At 39.3% G+C, this 18,686-nt stretch overlaps 1 protein-coding gene across 1 annotated transcript in view; it reads right to left on the bottom strand.

Annotated features, from left to right (window-relative positions):
* Positions 1-379: 379 nt before the first annotated feature.
* Positions 380-18,686, bottom strand: part of LOC132874534 (adenosine receptor A1-like) — a 32,432-nt gene continuing 14,125 nt past the window's right edge. Inside the window, exon 2 of the mRNA XM_060910780.1 lies at positions 380-2,725. Within this exon, the coding sequence (XP_060766763.1) occupies positions 2,065-2,725 (661 nt within the window). The 3' untranslated portion in view covers positions 380-2,064. The remainder of the gene's footprint in view (positions 2,726-18,686) is intronic.

Raw genomic sequence — 18,686 nt, 5'->3', positions numbered from 1 at the left:
TCCTTTTCACCATTAATGCCACCGTGCCATTTACATCGAAGAAGATTAAATACAGGGCCGTTGCCTGGTCTGCGCAAAGCCTGATGTGGCTATAAGGACTTGAAAGTTGATGTTATAAAGCTTGCAAATCTCATTTAAACCAAAGAAATCACAGAGAAACACAATCCACAGATGCCAGTGCAATACAACATGTAGCTTTTCCACGAACACAAGCACTTGTCACATTTAATGGATGTCTGCAGATAGTACAGTGTCTTGCGAAAGTATTCATCCCCCTTGGTGTTTGTCCTTTTTTGTCGCATTACAAGCTGGAATTAAAATGGATTTTTAGAAGGTGAGCACCATTTGATTTACACAACATGCCGAGCACTTTAAAGGTGCAAATCATTTTTTTAGTGTGACACAAACAATAATTAAGATGTAAAAACAGAAATCTGGAGTGTGCATACCGTAGGTATTCACCCCCTTTCGTATGAAACCCCTAAATAAGAGCTGGTACAACCAATTCACTTCATAAGTCACATCGATTAAGATCCACCTGTGTGCAATCAAAGTGTCACATGATCTCTGTATAAATCAACCTGTTCTGGAAGGACCCTGACTCTGCAACAGTACTAAGCAAGCAACATGAAAACCAAGGAGCCTCCAAACAGGTCAGACACAAAGTTGTGAAGAAGTATAGATCAGGGTTGGGTTCTAAAAAATATCCCAAACTTTGAATATCCCAGGGAGCACCATTAAATTCATTATAGTAAAATGGAAAGAATATGGCACCATGATAAACCTGACAAGAGAAGGCCGCCCACCAAAACTCACAGACCGGGCAAGGAGGGCATTAATCAGAGATGCAACAAAGACGCCAAAGATAACACTGAAGGAGCTGCAAAGATCCACAGCGGAGATGGGAGTATCTGTCCATAGGACCACTTTAAGCCGTACACTCCACAGACCGGGTCTTTATGGAAGAGTGGCCAGAAAAAAAGTCATTGCTTAAAGAAAAAAATAAGAAAACATGCTTGGAGTTTGCCCAACAGCTTGTGGCAGACTCCCTAAATACATGGGAGAAGATTCTCTGGTCAAATGAGACTAAAATTGATCTTTTTGGCCATCATGGGAAATGCCATGTGGGGCGCAAACCCAACACCCTGAGAACACCATTCCTACAGTGAAGCATGTTGGTGGCAGCATCATGCTGTGGAGATGTTCTTCATCTGCAGGGACAGGAAAGCTGGTCAGGACTGAAGGAAAGATGGATGGCACTAAACACAGGGCAATTCTGGAGGAAAACCTGTTTGAGTCGGCCAGAGGTTTGAGACTGGGACGAAGATTCATGTTCCAGCAGGAACGTGAACGTGACCCTAAACATACTGCTAAAGCTACACTGGAGTGGTTTAAAGGGAAACATTTAAATATCTTGGAATGGCTTAGTCAAAGCCCAGACTTCAATCCAGTTGAGAATCTGTGGCATAACTTGAAGATTGCTGTACACCAACGCAACCCATCTAACTTGAAGGAGTTGGAGCGGTTTTGCCTTGAGGAATGGGCAAAAATCCCAGTGGCTAGATGTGCTAAGCTAATAGAGACACACCCCAAGATACTTGCAGCTGTAATTCTAGCAAAAGGCAGCTCTACAAAGTATTGACTTTGGGGGGTGAATACCTATGCACACTCCAGATTTCTTTTTTTTTCATCTTAATTATTGTTTGTGTCGCAATAAAAAAACTATTTGCACCTTTAAAGTGGTAGGCATGTTGTGTAAATCAAATGGTGCTAACCCCCAAAAATTCATTTTAATTCCAGCTTGTAATGCGACAAAACAGGACAAACACCAAGGGGGATGAATACTTTTGCAAGACACTGTACATGGGACTTTTCCCCCCATTGACTATGTATATGAATATTTCTGGCACACTTTCAGACACAATGCTGCTTCATTGGAATGTCTTCATCGGAGGAAATATGAGTCAAGACATCCCAGGACCTCAAACCAGGATGTTAAATGTTAATGCAGTTATTTCACTAAAATAATCAACACACCCAGTTACGTTCAAGGTTCAGTTTAAGTCAAATGTCATCAGAAATTTGTTGCATCTTCTCCAAATTTTCTCTTCGTCGAGTGGCTTTCCTGGTGAATTGGTTCACTTTCTTGCAGCAGACGTACTGCTCCCAGATCTTGATGAAAGCAGAACGGAACTTCCTGATACGGAAGGCATAAATGACCGGGTTGACAACCGAGTTGCCATGACTAAGCAAGATAGCTACAAAGATAAAGCTGTTATTTTTATTTTTACAGTCCTTGCAAAACAGAGTGATGCAGTTCAGGATGTGCAGGGGTAACCAGCTAATAGCAAACAGTAAAAGCACCAGTGCGAGAGATTTGGCCAGCTTGAGCTCTTTTCCATAATAACGACTGGGATCAGCTTGGCTGGTCAAGTTATTGAGCTTCATATTGAGCCGCTTCTGGATCATATAGAAAATCTCAACGTAGATCACAAGCATGAGGACGAGTGGGGGCAGCACCCAGCCATAAAAGTTGAAGTAGACCATGTACTCCATGCTGATAACATTCTCAAAAAGACAGGTGACGTTGTCTATAGAGGTGTTTTTTGTGATGTTCTCCTGGTTGTTCCAACCAAACATAGGAGTCAAGCCCACGATGAGAGCCACCAGCCAGCACACGATCACCGCTGTTCCAGCTCGGTTTGGTGTCACTACTCGCTTGTAGCTAAAGAAAAGCATAAAGAATGAACAGAGAGTCAGATAAAATATTTTTAATTAATAAATGCTACATTTAACAGTTATTCCATAAACCATGTACAGTGAGATTGAGTGGAATACTGTAACTGTTTTATTCTATCCACATTCACTGGATTTTGAGAAACATTTTTATTTTAAATTTTTTGCAAATTCGATCAATAAAAACTTCATACAAAACGTCCAACAAAATCATTTCCGCTTAGAATGTAAACAAACCAGCAAAATGACAGGAGCAATTTGTGAAAAATGCTATAATAATAATAATAATAATAATAATAATAATAATAATAATAATAATAATTATTATTATTATTATTATTATTGGAAAATAAAAAAGATACGTTATTACCATCAAATAGTTTTTTTTTTGTTTATTTGACTTTGCCAAGTACATAATACACAGAAGAATATGCAAAAAAATGTATAAACAAAATAATAAATAACAAAAATATAATAGGCAGGACAGCCACAACAGCAAATGCCAATTACTGTGGCCCCTAACATGAAAAGGACAGTAGACAATTAAAAAAACCATAAACATTACACAAAATTAGAAACAACAAATTATTGGTCCAGCTAGACCTCGGGCATTATTGCATACTGGGCAAATAGATCGCCATGTCCTTGGGTTTTCAGGATCAAAGAAATCTAAGGCCTGTTCATAATAGAGTTTAAGATTAACTTTAAAATCAGCTAGGGTAATTGTGCTTAGTCTAAGATAGTCCGGGAGAGTGTTCCAAATTCTAGTAATTCTACTTATGTACGATCTTTGAAAGGTTACAGTTTTACATTTACTAGGCCTGAAAATAAGTACATTAGGATTACTTGTAGATCTGGTTACACGAATAGGTACAATAGGCTTAGGGAGAATGTCCGGATTTATATCTACAAGTCCATTAAGTGCTTTGAAAAAAAAAACTAAGTCCAGATATTCATGCCAGTAACATAGAGGTAGAAGTGACGTCAGAGTTAGACGGTCTCTGTAGGACTCCGAGCATCTAAATGGCAGACATAAAATGAATTTTGTTGCCCTTCTTTGAACTCGTTCCACCTTCCTCATCAGTTCAATAGCCTGTGGTGCCCAGATCTGTGTGGCATACCCCATTGAAGAGCGCACAATTGAAAGGTAGAGTGTGCGGCGTGTGTGCATGCTCTGAACCTCTGCAGCACTCCTACGCAGAAACCCTAGGAGCTTGTTAGCCTTAGAACAGCAGTCGAATACGTGTTTCGACCAGGTTAGATCACTCTTAATGGAAACTCCTAGATCTTTTTCGGTGTCAGTGACTTCCAGTTCTTTGCCATTGATAGTATAGTTAAACTCGATAGGGTTCCTTTTTCTTGTTATTCTTTGACACTTGCATTTGCTCTCATTAAATACAAGTCCTGATTCTTCAGACCAGCGCTCAAGACGAAGGAGATCTTCTTGTAAGCATTCAGCGTCAGAAGGAGAGTCAATACAATGATAGAGATAGTATCATCAGCGAAGCTTGCGATGCAAGATGACTTGACAACATCCGGTAGATCATTTACGTAGAGTAGAAATAGAACTGGTCCTAGCAGGGATCCTTGTGGAACTCCAGAAGTAACATGACGCTGGGATGACGTAGCGCCAAGTACAGTTACACGCTGCTGACGATCGTGGAGATAACCTTTAAACCAGTTTAGCGCATTACCACTGATGTTAAACTGACGGAGTTTTGTTGCCAGAATAGAGTGACTAACCGTGTCAAACGCCTTTGACATATCAAGATAAATCACAACAGTCTGCTTCCCTGAATCTAGTTGAGAGCCAATACAGTCCAATACTTCTATTAGCTGCATAACACACGAACGTCCCGTAATAAAACCATGTTGTATACGGTTAATAAGACCCTTAAAATGGTCTCGCAACTGAACTAGTACACACCTCTCCAGGACTTTAGACACTATTGATAAGAGAGATATTGGTCGATAGTTTTCCACTTGAAATTTATTTCCCTTTTTGTAAACAGGTACTATATTACCTAACTTCCACTCATCTGGTAGGTGGCCTTGTTGCACAGATATGTTAAAAAGTTGTGCCAGGGAGGGTGCGATCTGCTCAGCGGTCTCCTTTAAAAGTCTTGCGGGGATTTCGTCTGCTCCAGTAGCTTTATTGGTGTTGAGTGCTTTAAGAGCAGAAAGGACGCATTGGCTTGTAAAGTGGAGATTGTCTAAACAAGGACCAGAAACTGATGGCTGGACTGCGCAAGCGTTATTACCAACGTTGTCACTAAATACAGACGTGAAATGGCGGTTGAACAACTCTGCAATTTTACTTGGGGTTTTGACGGTTATTGTTCCTTTCCCCGGCGCGTCACTACCAGTGCAGTCCCCTAACTTCATTTCCAGTGGAACGCTGGCTGATTTAGTCTTAAGTCTGAAGAGAGACCAGAAGCGTTTAGGGTTCTGCTGAAGGGTAGTGTCCAATGAGTTGAAGAAATTAGCGCGACTCTCCAAAACCATTTGCTTCACATCCTTGCGGAGTTGTCTGAATTTCTCCTTTAATGCATGGTTCGCTGGTTCCTTTTTTAACTTCCTGCGGAGCGTCTCTTTCTTTCTAATTGCATGCACAATATCACCAATAATCCATGGAGGGGAATTTCTGCCCTTGATTTTCTTTTTAGGTATATAGTCCGAAACTGCGGCCATAAATGTCTTTCCATCGCGTCCAGTTCGTATTTACACTTGCGCTCGTGTTAATCACTCCAGATAAATTTACAGCCTCCAAAGCAGTTCGCAGACCATCAAAATCCACCCTTCTATAATCAAAAACCTCTCTGTCCAATCGCGGCGCCACTTTTATAGATGTTTTAAAATGGAAAACAATGGTTCCATGATCAGACTGAATACCGCATTGTTCAGGAGTAAGAACCGTGATATCTTCTACACGCTCGGGTGTGCTCGTGATTACCAGGTCTAGTACGTTCTTGCCTCTGGTTGGAATGTGGTTTACTAGCGTTAAGAAGTAATCATTTAATATGTCCATGAACCTGAGCTCATTAGCACCTGTGGTCAGTTCCGGTGTCTCCCAAAGGATTTTACGCAAATTTAGGTCACCGCATACTAATAGGTTGTCGTATTTTGATGCAAGTTCTGACAAATAAATATCAAATGAGTCCAGCCATATCCTGTCCGGTTCACTAGGGCTGTAAACACAACAAACTAGCATTTTATTATTTGAAGTAGTGGTCAATTCTGCTGAGATCACTTCAAGCTCTGAGTTGATTCTTTCAACTTCACATGACGAAATAAATGAATCTTGTTTTACCGCCAAAAACACCCTGCCTGCTCGAGACTCTCTGTCCTTTCTGTAGATGGTATATCCAGAGGGGAGTATTTCTTTATCATCGATCTCACTATTAAGCCAGCTCTCAGTGACCCATATAAGATCGGCATTCTCGGAATAAACAAGTTCATGAAACTTCTGTAAGTTGCAGATCTTTCCACCAGTCAGCATTTTGTAAAAGCTTTTAATACTCCGAGCATTTATTACTAAGCAGGTTGCAGAACCAGTTTTAGGCTGTGAATTTGCCCAGCCCGGATTAGGAGATATGTCACCGGCCATAAGCATCAAGGCAGCGAGCGTAAGGCATTGTATAAGTTGACAGGATTTTACCAAGCGTAATGGCGGAGCTGAGATGGTTCTTGTCCCACCTGAAGATGTTGAAAACACGGCTATTGTACGGTAGGTCGGCTCATCAGCATTATTGCGCTAGAGATATAACTAGACTTACTAGAACTATGAAGAAGTAAGATGTCTCGCAACAGAATGCAAAATAGATGGAAAATCAGTATTCTGTGCGGAGCGCCTCTGCCTCGTAACGACACCATTACTTTTATTACATATTTTATTGCTTTTTTTGTATTTTTGGGGGTTTTGTTTCCGAGTAGAGTTTTTATTTCATCCTCGGTTGTTCAGCAACATGCTCTGCCATTTTGTTTTTCTCTTCTTGAGGGTTTTTTTGGCGGTTGGCAAACCAACTTAAAGGCAGACTGCCTTTCAGCTTTTTCAAGTGTAGGTCATAAAAAGAATTTTCCTCGACACCCAATTATTTTTGTTTAGTGGACCCAAAGCTACTGAATTCGAATCACAGACTTCCAATTTTATTCGTTTTTTTCCTAATAGAACAATTAATGAATTTAAAGCCACATGGCCCTAAATTCTCCGCTATTTTTTCCTGCTTCACCATGACCCAATTCAAGATACTATGACATGCATGACGTGGTGGGCTTTCCCCGTTTGAGCAAGGCATTGTGGGATACAAATTTGAAACAGGAGAGAAAAATGGATGATGCAAGTGTGCGAATGAAACATGGAAGACCGACTACACTAACGGAAAGCGAGAAGAAAAGGCGTTATGTTATATACAAAAGAAAGGAAACGCAGGACCAAACTAATATCGGTGGTCATTAAGCACCTCGGTGTGATCAACTGTTCGTTTAGCGACAAAATGATGTAACTGTGTCAGTGCATGGTTGAAGGTAAACCTGCGCATGTGCACACGGACTTCCTCTGTCTGCTTGACTGCGCGAAGCGAGCGATTTCATGCACATTAGGGAATGCTAAGGAATCCCCTCAAATTAAATAACTTCCCAGCCACAGAATGGCCTGATATTTGGTGAGATATTACAGAAATAAACATATATCACAATGACCAAATTTCAGAGGGAACTAAATTTCACCGATTTTATGAAATCGAAAGGCTGTATAGCTTTAAAAGTGTACTGCCGCCACCGACTGGGCTGGAGTGTGGAACAGGAGATATTGGAGGAAAAATAAAACTATATTCTTTAAGCTATTTCTCATCTCATCTCATTATCTCTAGCCGCTTTATCCTTCTACAGGGTCGCAAGCAAGCTGGAGCCTATCCCAGCTGACTACGGGCGAAAGGCGGGGTACACCCTGGACAAGTCGCCAGGTCATCACAGGGCTGACACATAGACACAGACTCACATTCATACCTACGGTCAATTTAGAATCACCAGTTAACCTAACCTGCATGTCTTTGGACTGTGGGGGAAACCAGAGCACCCGGAGGAAACCCACGCGGACACGGGGAGAACATGCAAACTCCACACAGAAAGGCCCTCGCCGGCCCCGGGGCTCGAACCCAGGACCTTCTTGCTGTGAGGCAACAGCGCTAACCACTACACCACCGTGCCGCCCTAAGCTATTTCTGTTTCTTTTAAATACTTGAAAACAAAGTGATATATCTGACTTGATGTGCTCCACCATTTTGGTTTTTTCTACTCATGGTGTATGAGCCTAGTAGTAGAGCAGCCAATCAGAGCATGCGATTGCTCATATCCAGTGAACGTAGATAGAATAAATTGTATCTGAGTGTTTTGAAAATTTGGAAACGTTTAATTAAAAAAAAGAAGTGGCACAACAGAAAAGTGTTCACCCTATCATTAGGAGATTGTGACTGTTAATGCTACAGACAATCTGTGCCCAAGAGCCAAGAGAACAAAATGTTTTTTTTCTGTCTGGGTGGGTGAGATGGCATATACTCTCCTATGTCAATCACATCAACACTAGGTAATTGTGGCTCTCTGTGAACTCATGTATGTGGAAGAGGGTAGATAGCGCCTTCCTTCCTCCAAGTGTGTTACACAGACCTGTAACACAGCATGAGTAGCAGTTAAAAACTACAACTGGCCGGCTTCACATTTCTGGGAGGAAGAAAATGTTAGTCTTCACCCTCCCCAGTTGGTAGCCGTCATTGTCTGGTAGTTGTCATATGACTGAGAGCTAGCTGGTGGGTGGAAATTGGCAGGTGACCAAATTGGGGGTGGGGGAACAGGGAAAAATCCCAGAAAACACCACTGTTGTTTCATTTTATTTCTGGAATACTGCAATTATAATTCCTGTCATGCCTAAGAGCCATTGTTCCAAACAGATTCACAAAAGCATCACAGAATAAATATAAATAATTTGATTTTATGATGCTTTTGGAAAACTGGGTCCAGGGATGATATGCATAAACAATCTCTCACAAAGACAAGCCGAAAAAATTAGGGTTTTTTTAGTTTAAAGCTGGGAGTAAAATATGTTTTAAAAATTCTCCTAGCAACTCTTAGCAAGGGCTACACGGTGGTGTTGTGGTTAGCCTTGTCACCTCAAAGCAAAAAGGTTCTGGGTTCAAGCCCAGTGACGGGCGAGGGCCTTTCTGTGCGGAGTTTGCATGTTCTCCCCGTGTCCGCGTGGGTTTCCTCCGGGTGCTCCGGTTTCCCCCACAGTTCAAAGACATGCAGGTTAGGCTAATTGGTGGCTCTAACTTGACTGTAGGTGTGAATGTGAGTGTGAATGGTTGTTTGTCTCTATGTGTCCCTACAATGATCTGGCAACTTGTTCAGGGTGTACCCCGCCTCTCGCCCATAGTCAGCTGGGATAGGCTCCGACTTGCCCACAACCCTGTACAGGATAAGCGGTTATGGATAATGGATGGATGGAACACTTAGCAAGGAGTAGGAGTTCATCCAAGAGTAAAGTATGAAGTACAACCTTTGCATACTACTAAATCAGTTAAGCACACCCCACACCTGCTTTGAGAATTTAAGACAAATAAAAAGTTAGTGCACATTACTGTCATGCACTGTTCCAAACAGGGGTGGGTTTCCCAAAAGCATCGTAGCACAAAGATCATTGTTAAAGGAGAACTGAAGTCATTTTTAAACTTGCTTTATTTCTTAATTAACGTGTTATTCACTTATGTTTTCAGTTTATATCGTGACTTGTATTGGCAACTAATTGCAATTAAATATTATACTTATCGGCCAATTTGGTTTTTAGCCATGTTGAATTTAGTTCGTTTGGTCCACGGCAGGCATCACTCATCCACACGATCTTCACGAGACTTGTGTGAGACTTCAAAGCATGAAGTGTCAGCCAGGTGTCAGTGTCATTTTGAAAACTGTTTTCCAAACGAAGTATTGCACAAAAACGAGTTTAAATGACGATTACTGCCTACTTTTTTCAAACTTTCCTGATTGCTTTCAAAACAAACAAAACTTCCGGCTTGGTTACGTCAGCATTCGAAAGAGGGCGTGCGCGTCTTTTGACAACGTTGGCAGACGTCGGTCACTTTGATTTCCGCTGTACGTTTTACTTCCGTCCTACGATGTCTCGCACAGGTCTCGACGAATCTCGTTTACGGCCATTGCTTCGACATACGGACTGATATATTACAGAGCGTATTTCAAACACTCATAACTTGCTTAGCAATGACAAAATAGCTACCAAAAATGCATTCCGATATTTAATAAAATGAGATAAATAGAATTTTGATGATCAAAAATTTGCCTTCAGTTCTCGAGCATCACAATGAACACTCTCTCCTAGTTAAGATGCTCTTAGTGTTAAAAGGCTTTTGGGAAACCCACCCCAGACCAGCTGATCAAACAAAAAGAAACTTTAATCCTTTTTTTTTTTGCTATTGGTTAAATTAACTGCACCTTATTCTGTCATGGGAAAAAAATCTGATCAGATTACTGTTTGAAGTTTCTGTAAACATTCTCCTTTTGTCTGCATAGGTTTTCTTCACGCTGTCTGGTTTCCTCCCACCTCCCAAAAACATTCCATTTGGTGGATTGTCTATGATAAATTGCCCCTGGTGTGAATGTGTGGGAAGGTATATGCATGGTGTATTCCCACCTCATAATCACTGTTCCTGAGGTAGACTTGGAATCCACAACAGCCATGACCAGGATAAAGTACTAGACTTGATACTTTGATAACGAGCTAATCTTGTTTTGGTCAGAATTTTCAGTGTAAATGGTACGACGGTTAGATGGTCTGTATTTAGCAAGAACTCAAATTCGCTCAAAAAGAAGTTGGACATGTTTCAGCACTTCACAATTCCATGGACATCACTTTCAATTTACTCGGTATACGTTTCATAAGTCATGCTCGATGCAGTCCCACGATACAAGGCATGTTCAGACACCTCTATGTGTAGTATAAGACAAACAGGTTATGCTTTTGTTACTGTAAATACACACTTTACAGCTGCATTTCAACATTACTTGGCAGTTAATCATAACTGGAAATCAGTACCAAGGAAATGTGACCTAAAATGTGTGTCTACACATTCACATACATACATACATACATACATACATACCGTACATACAATACTGTGGAAAAGTCTTAGGCACATGTAAAGAAATGCTATAGACCAAAAATGGCTTAAAAATAATGAAATGACATGTTTCAACGTTAAAATAATGCTATAAACAGTAATCAGTAAGCCATAATAAATGAAACAAAATCAATATTTGGTGTGAGACGACCCTTTGCTTTAAAAAAAAAAAGTAGTCTCAGGTCCAGTGAATGCAGTTTGATAAGGAAATGAGCTGTAGGTTTTACTGAACATCTTACAGAACCAGCCACAGTTCTTCTGGACACTTTGACTGTCACACTCGCTTCTTAATTTTGCACCAAAACCCAGTAGCCTTCATTATGTTTTCTTTTTTAACTTGAAAAGTGGCCTCTTATGCAATACGCTGCTCGGATACAAACTTTTTTTTCTGTAACATTTAATTTTGTGCCGGAAAACGAACGTTTGGAGCTCTAAAATGTTTTTGTACTATCTCGATAATGTAGAAGTCATAAAATAGACCTCTATAATAAGTTTGCATGAAAAAATAGGGGGCTTAAGACTTTTGCACGGTACTGTATATAACAGTTATTCCACGAAATCAAATCGTACATGAGCTGATAGGCGACGAGGTGCATAGCACTGAATTGGCTATAAACCACGTACAACGAGACTGAGTGGAAGAACTGTTTTATCCACATTCACTGGATTTTGAGAAACAGAGCATTTTTATTTTTTGCAAATTTGATAAATAAAAACTTTATACAAAACGTCTGACAAAATCATTTCCTCTTAGAATGTAAACAAACCGGCGAAATGACAGGAGCAATTTGTGAAAAATTCTATAATAATAATAATTAATAATTCTTGAAAAATAAAAAAAGATATGTTCTTCCCAGCAAATACTTTTATTCCCTATTTTGTTGCTTTTTTCTTTTGTATTTTTTGGGGTGGCGGCACGGTGGTGTAGTGGTTAGCGCTGTCGCCTCACATCGAGAAGGTCCGGGTTTGAGCCCCGTGGCCGGCGAGGGCCTTTCTGTGTGGAGTTTGCATGTTCTCCCCGTGTCCACGTGGGTTCCCTCCGGGTGCTCCGGTTTCCCCCACAGTCCAAAGACATGCAGGTTAGGTTAACTGGTGACTCTAAATTGACCGTAGGTGTGAATGTGAGTGTTAATGGTTGTCTGTGTCTATGTGTCAGCCCTGTGATGACCTGGCGACTTGTCCAGGGTGTACCCCGCCTTTCGCCCGTAGTCAGCTGGGATAGGCTCCAGCTAGCCTGCGACCCTGTAGAACAGGATAAAGCGGCTACAGATAATGAGATGAGATATTTTGGGGTTTTGTTTTCAAATAGAGTTTTTATTTCATCCTCAGTTGGTTCAGCAACACACTCCGCCATTTTCTTCTTCTTCTTTAGGGTTTTTTTTGGTGGTTGGCAAACCAACTTAAAGGTGCATTAGCACCACTGACTGGGCTGGAGTGGGGAACAGGAGATATTGGAAGGGAGGGCTATATTCTTTTAGCTATTTCTGGTCCTTTTAAATACTTGATAACAAAGCTGCCATTTTGTTTTTTCTCTACTCACAGTAGATGAGCTAATATCCTAGTAGTAGAGTAGCTAATCAGAGCGCACAATTGCTCATATCCAGTGAATGTGGATAGAATAAATAAATAAATAAATAAATAAATAAGTCTCAGTACTCATTCATTCATAGGTTTGTCTTTACATTGACTACTGTATTATGCTTTTAAAACAAAGTGTTACAGCAAAACAAAACATGCTTCATCTTTTAGATTTTTCAAAGTATCCAGTGTTTCCCTTGATGACGCTTTGTACACTATTGGCATTCTCTTAACCAGCTTCATGAGGTAGTCACCTGGAACACTTTCAATTAACAGGTGTGACTCGTCAAAAGTTAATGAGTGGACAAGTTTCTTGCTTTCGTAATGTGTTTGAGATCAAACAGTAAATAGTAAATAATAAAAATACAGTAAATAGCCCTAACACCACAACTGTAGGAATCCATGTTACGTCAAGAACCTCTCAACTAAGTAAAGACAAACGACATCTATCATAACTTTAAGACATGAAGGTCAGTCAATCCAGAAAACTGCAAGAACTTTGAATGCATCTTCAAAAGCAGTTACAAAAACCATCAAAGGCCCTGATGAAACTGGCTCTCATCAGGACCATCTCAGAAAAGGAAGACCAAGACTCACTTCTGCTCCAGAGGATAAGTTCATTAGAGTTACCATCCTCAGAAATTGCCAATTAGCAGCACTTCAATGAATGCTTTACAGATTTCAAGTAGCAGACACATCTCAAGAACAACTTTTTGGAGAAGACTGCGTGAATCAGGCCTTCATGGTCGAACTGCTGCAAAGAAACCACTCTTGAAGGAGGTCAATAAGAAGAAGGGAACTCCTTGTGCCAAGAAACACAAGGAATGTACCTTAGATCAGTGGAAATCTGTACTTTGGTCTGATAAGCTCAGATTTGAGATTTTTGGTTCCAGTCACCACGTTTTTGCGAGATGCAGAAAAGGGGAATTGATGGTATCTGCATACACCGTGAAGCATGAAGGAGGTGTGATGTTGCTTTGCTGGTGTCATTGAAGACAAAGAAGTCTTTATTTGTCGTATATACATTATAGAACAGTGAAATTCTTTTCGTATCCCAGCTTGTTAGGAAGTTGGGGTCAAAGCACAGGGTCAGCCTGGAGCAGAGAGGGCCTTGCTCAAGGGCCCAACAAGTGGGCAGCTTGGCAGTTCTAGGGCTAGAACCCCTGACCTACAGATCAGTAACTCAGAGCCTTAACCATTGAGCCACCACTGCCCCATGTTGGTGATTTATTCAAAATACGTAGAAGGCACACATAACCAGCATCACTACCTTAGCATTCTTCAGCAACATGCCATACAATCCTGTTTGCACTTAGTGGGACCATCATTTGTTTTCCAAAAGGACAATGACCCAAAACACACCTCCAGGCTATGAAAGGGCTATTTAACCAAGATGATGAGTGATGGAGTGCTGCATCAAATGACCTGGGCTAAACAGTCACCTGACCTGAACCCAACTGAGATGGTTTTTGATGAACCGGACCAGAGAGTGAAAGAAAAGCAGCCAACAAATGCTCAACATATCTGAGAACTCCTTCAAGACTGTTGGAAAACCATTCCAGGTGACAACCTCATGAAACTGGTTGAGAGAAAGCCAAGAGTGTGCAAAGCTATCATCAAAGCAAAACTCTGAAGAATCTAAACTATTCAACATTTTCCTATGTTTACCCTTTTTTTTTTTGCTTACTACATAATTCCTTATGTGTTATTTTGTCATTTTGATTCCTTTAGCATTGTTCTAATGTATGAATATGATAACACTAATGTTGTGGGACATGCATTCAAATTCAAATCCCAATGAACAGTAAATGTGGAAAAAGAAAAAAAAAACAGAAATTCACACCCTATACTGTTGCACGCACCACTGATTTCACTCAGGAGAACACCGAGAGCATTGGCCAGTACAATTAAAACAACTGATTTAGTTTCGGGTTTCTGTACACTGTAACCAAACCATTACCAAACACTGATTACATAAATGATAACATTTGTCTGAAAAAAAAGTCTCACTTTTTCTTAAGGATGCTATTAGATAGCCGGTTTTACCACATTTTACCATTTTGGCAACCTTAAAATACAATAGAGCAGGGGTTTTCAAAGTGTGGGAGAGTCAGCCCACCCCTCAGAGAGCAAATAAAGAACAGCGCCCCCCCCCCCCCCCCTACAATTTTTGTTGTTGCTATACTTAATGTTCCATTCGTATTTAAAAAAATGGTTGTTGTACACATTTTTATTTTTTTTCTTTTACACATTTAAAACATCTGTGCTTTTTTAAAACATCTTTTTTTTACACATTTTAAACATCTGTGCTTTTTTAAAACATCTCTTTTTTTACACATTTTAAACATCTGTGCTTTTTTAAAACATCTTGTTTTACACATTTTAAACATCTGTGCTTTTTTAACATCTTGTTTTACACATTTTAAACATCTGTGCTTTTTTAAAACCTCTTTTTTACACATTTTAAACGTGCTTTTTTTAAACATCTTGTTTTACACATTTTAAACATCTGTGCTTTTTTTAAACATCTTGTTTTACACATTTTAAACATTTGTGCTTTTTTAAAACCTCTTTTTTTACACATTTTAAACATCTGTGCTTTTTTAAACATCTTATTTTACACATTTTAAACATCTGTGCTTTTTTAAAACCTCTTTTTTACACATTTTAAACATCTGTGCTTTTTTAAAACATCTTTTTTTTACACATTTTAAACATCTGTGCTTTTTTAAAACATCTTTTTTTTTTACACATTTTAAACATCTGTGCTTTTTTAAAACATCTTTTTTTACACATTTTAAACATCTGTGCTTTTTTAAAACATCTTTTTTTTACACATTTTAAACATCTGTGCTTTTTTAAAACATCTTGTTTTACACATTTTAAACATCTGTGCTTTTTTAACATCTTGTTTTACACATTTTAAACATCTGTGCTTTTTTAAAACCTCTTTTTTACACATTTTAAACGTACTTTTTTTAAACATCTTGTTTTACACATTTTAAACATCTGTGCTTTTTTAAACATCTTGTTTTACACATTTTAAACATCTGTGCTTTTTTAAAACCTCTTTTTTACACATTTTAAACATCTGTGCTTTTTTAAAACCTCTTTTTTACACATTTTAAACATCTTGCTTTTTTTAAACATCTTGTTTTACACATTTTAAACATCTGTGCTTTTTTAAACATCTTGTTTTACACATTTTAAACATCTGTGCTTTTTTAAAACCTCTTTTTTACACATTTTAAACATCTGTGCTTTTTTTAAACATCTTGTTTTACACATTTTAAACATCTGTGCTTTTTTAAAACCTCTTTTTTACACATTTTAAACATCTGTGCTTTTTTTAAACATCTTGTTTTACACATTTTAAACATCTGTGCTTTTTTAAAACCTCTTTTGTACACATTTTAAACATCTGTGCTTTTTTAAACATCTTGTTTTACACATTTTAAACATCTGTGCTTTTTAAAACCTCTTTTGTACACATTTTAAACATCTGTGCTTTTTTAAAACCTCTTTTTTACACATTTTACACATCTGTGCTTTTTAAAACATCCTTGTTTTACACATTTTAAACATCTCATAGCATCGTTAGCTAGCACCTCTTGGCAGACAACACACTGTGGCAGTGGAGCATCTTCAGATCTAGTCCATGAAAATCCAAACTTTAAATAATCGTGGTCATACTTCCTTCTTTTTTTGCTTGGCCCAGACTCTGTCTCCTCACTCACTGTAGCTTTAGGTACTAAAAATCGATCCATTTTGTCTCTGGCAAAGGCTAGCTGAAGTTCGCTAAATGTCCGCAATAATAACTTATTCTGGTTTATTTTTCCTCACCTTGCGCCCCCCCGAAGAACTCTGGCTCCCCCTAGGGGAGGCGCGCCCCACACTTTGAAAAGCCCTGCAATAGAGCAACTCTGTCATTGTGGAACTGAGATGGAAATTTGGCTGATGTGGATTATTGCTCAGGAAAGAGCATGCTAGAAAACTCCAGGGCAATAGATTTGATATTTAACAATTATTCGCCAAAGGTGAAGTGAATATCGGTGAATAATAACTGAGATGAAGTCGAGGTTATTATTTAAATAATATTGGCTGGCTTTTTTTCGTGGTATATCAGATATATTCCATTCAGCTAGCATGATATTGAATGAGTCGAAGACGAGGAGCTGAATGGAATATATCTAATATACTGTACTACAAAAAAAAGCCAGCCAATATTATTATTATTATTATACGTACACACTCTCTTCATATCAGCATCCTTGAACGCCAATGCTAGCTTACCTGCGACTTGGTGCTATTAGCGCGGCAGTCCACTTACCTTGTAGCTGGTGTAGTGTTAGTGCAGGTCAATGCTAGTGCAGACCAATGCTAGCACAGTCAAGCCGAATATTATTATTATTATTATTATTATGAGTTTTTTATTATTATTATTATCCCTGTGTAATTTACATCGTTGCTTTTAAAATCAACATCGACAACGACACACAACGTAGCGACCTGGCAGCCAAAATTCTCTCAAAATCTTCCGCTTTTAATGAAGCAAACCTCACGGCCATGTTTGTTTACAAACTGTCACAGTCACTCGCTAGCATGGAAGTTTTACATCTCCAACATGTCTCTTTTCCAGTTTTTTGATGTCCGTTGGTATGTTTTTCTCTTGTAAATATGCATGAAGAATATTTTGATGATGAAGGATATGCATGAAGAAGGAAGTTTTGGTAGCCTTTTGGGTGTTCAGCGCATCTTCGGTTTCAGTTTTTAGTTTATTTATTTAGTGCTTAATTATAGCATAGCTAATCCTAGCAGTAGCACTGGATTAGCCTCATCTTCTCTCTTTCCTGGCGGACAAAGAAATGATTCTGCGCATGCGCCGCAGAAAAGTTTTGTCACTGGATATTCGCACGAGCTCTGACAACATGCAATATTGTAACAATCAATATTGCACGCTCATTCTCCATTGGGGAGAGTGGCATAATACACGGAGGATAAGCGATAATGCATGTCATCAATAAACCCACTAGAATGGAATCGAATACGTGTGTTTATTCCATGGAAAAAGTGTCCTGTATGTATAATAATTTTGCATATTGTGAATAAGACTCTTGAGGACTGTAAGACAACTGCCAGAAACAACTTATGGACGCTTAAAAACTAGACAGCCTTGAATGGTGTGTTTAGTTAATAAACTTTAGGTATTTTTATTGTGTAATTTTTTAGTCGTAGCTTTCCTACAAGAGACAATGGGGGTCACTGTGACACCTGCCTCTCCTGGATGCCAGTCTTTGATTTCCGGTTTATCCGAGGGAGCCAAACATAGCCGAGTGGAACTAGCTAGGACAACCATGTTTTAGTCCGAGGATAACGTCTTTTTAAATTATGTCTTTCTCTGGTTCAGCATATGCTGTCGTCGCATGCACAAACAACTTGCGAAAGCTTAAAGATTTTATGAATGGAATCTGTTTTGAGCACAAATGGACTCATAAGATGTGTTGTCCAGCACCATACGCTACTCATCTGTACATGCGATTCCTGTCTTTCCACCAACCACACAAGTCCTAAAAGTAGATTAAGAGAACCCAGTTAATCAAATGAGACAAAAATATTATACTTGTTCATTTATTTATTGAGGAAAATGATCCAATATTACATATCTGTGAGTGGCAAAAGTATGTGAACCTTTGCTTTCAGTATCTGGTGTGACCCCCTTGTTTCCGGTAACTGTTGATCAGTCCTGCACACCAGCTTGGAGGAATTTTAGCCCATTCCTCCGTACAGAACAGCTTCAACTCTGGGATATTGGTGGGTTTCCTCACATGAACTGCTTGCTTCAGGTCCTTCCACAACATTTCGATTGGATTAAGGTCAGGACTTTGACTTGGCCATTCCAAAAAATTAACTTTATTCTTCTTTAACCATTCTTTGGTAGAATGGCTTGTGTGCTTAGGGTTGTTGTCTTGCTGCATGACCCACCTTCTCTTGAGATTCAGTTCATGCTGGACAGATGTCCTGGCATTTTCCTTTAGAATTTGCTGGTATAATTCAGAATTCATTGTTCCATCAATGATAGCAAGCCTTCCTGGCCCAGATGCAGCAAAACAGGCCCAAACCATGATATTACCACCACCATGTTTCACAGATGGGATAAGGTTCTTATGCTGGAATGCAGTGTTTTCCTTT

Source organism: Neoarius graeffei, chromosome 26, assembly GCF_027579695.1.
Source record: "Neoarius graeffei isolate fNeoGra1 chromosome 26, fNeoGra1.pri, whole genome shotgun sequence".
In the NCBI taxonomy this organism is placed as follows: domain Eukaryota; kingdom Metazoa; phylum Chordata; class Actinopteri; order Siluriformes; family Ariidae; genus Neoarius; species Neoarius graeffei.
This window is presented reverse-complemented; position numbering and strand designations above follow the sequence as displayed.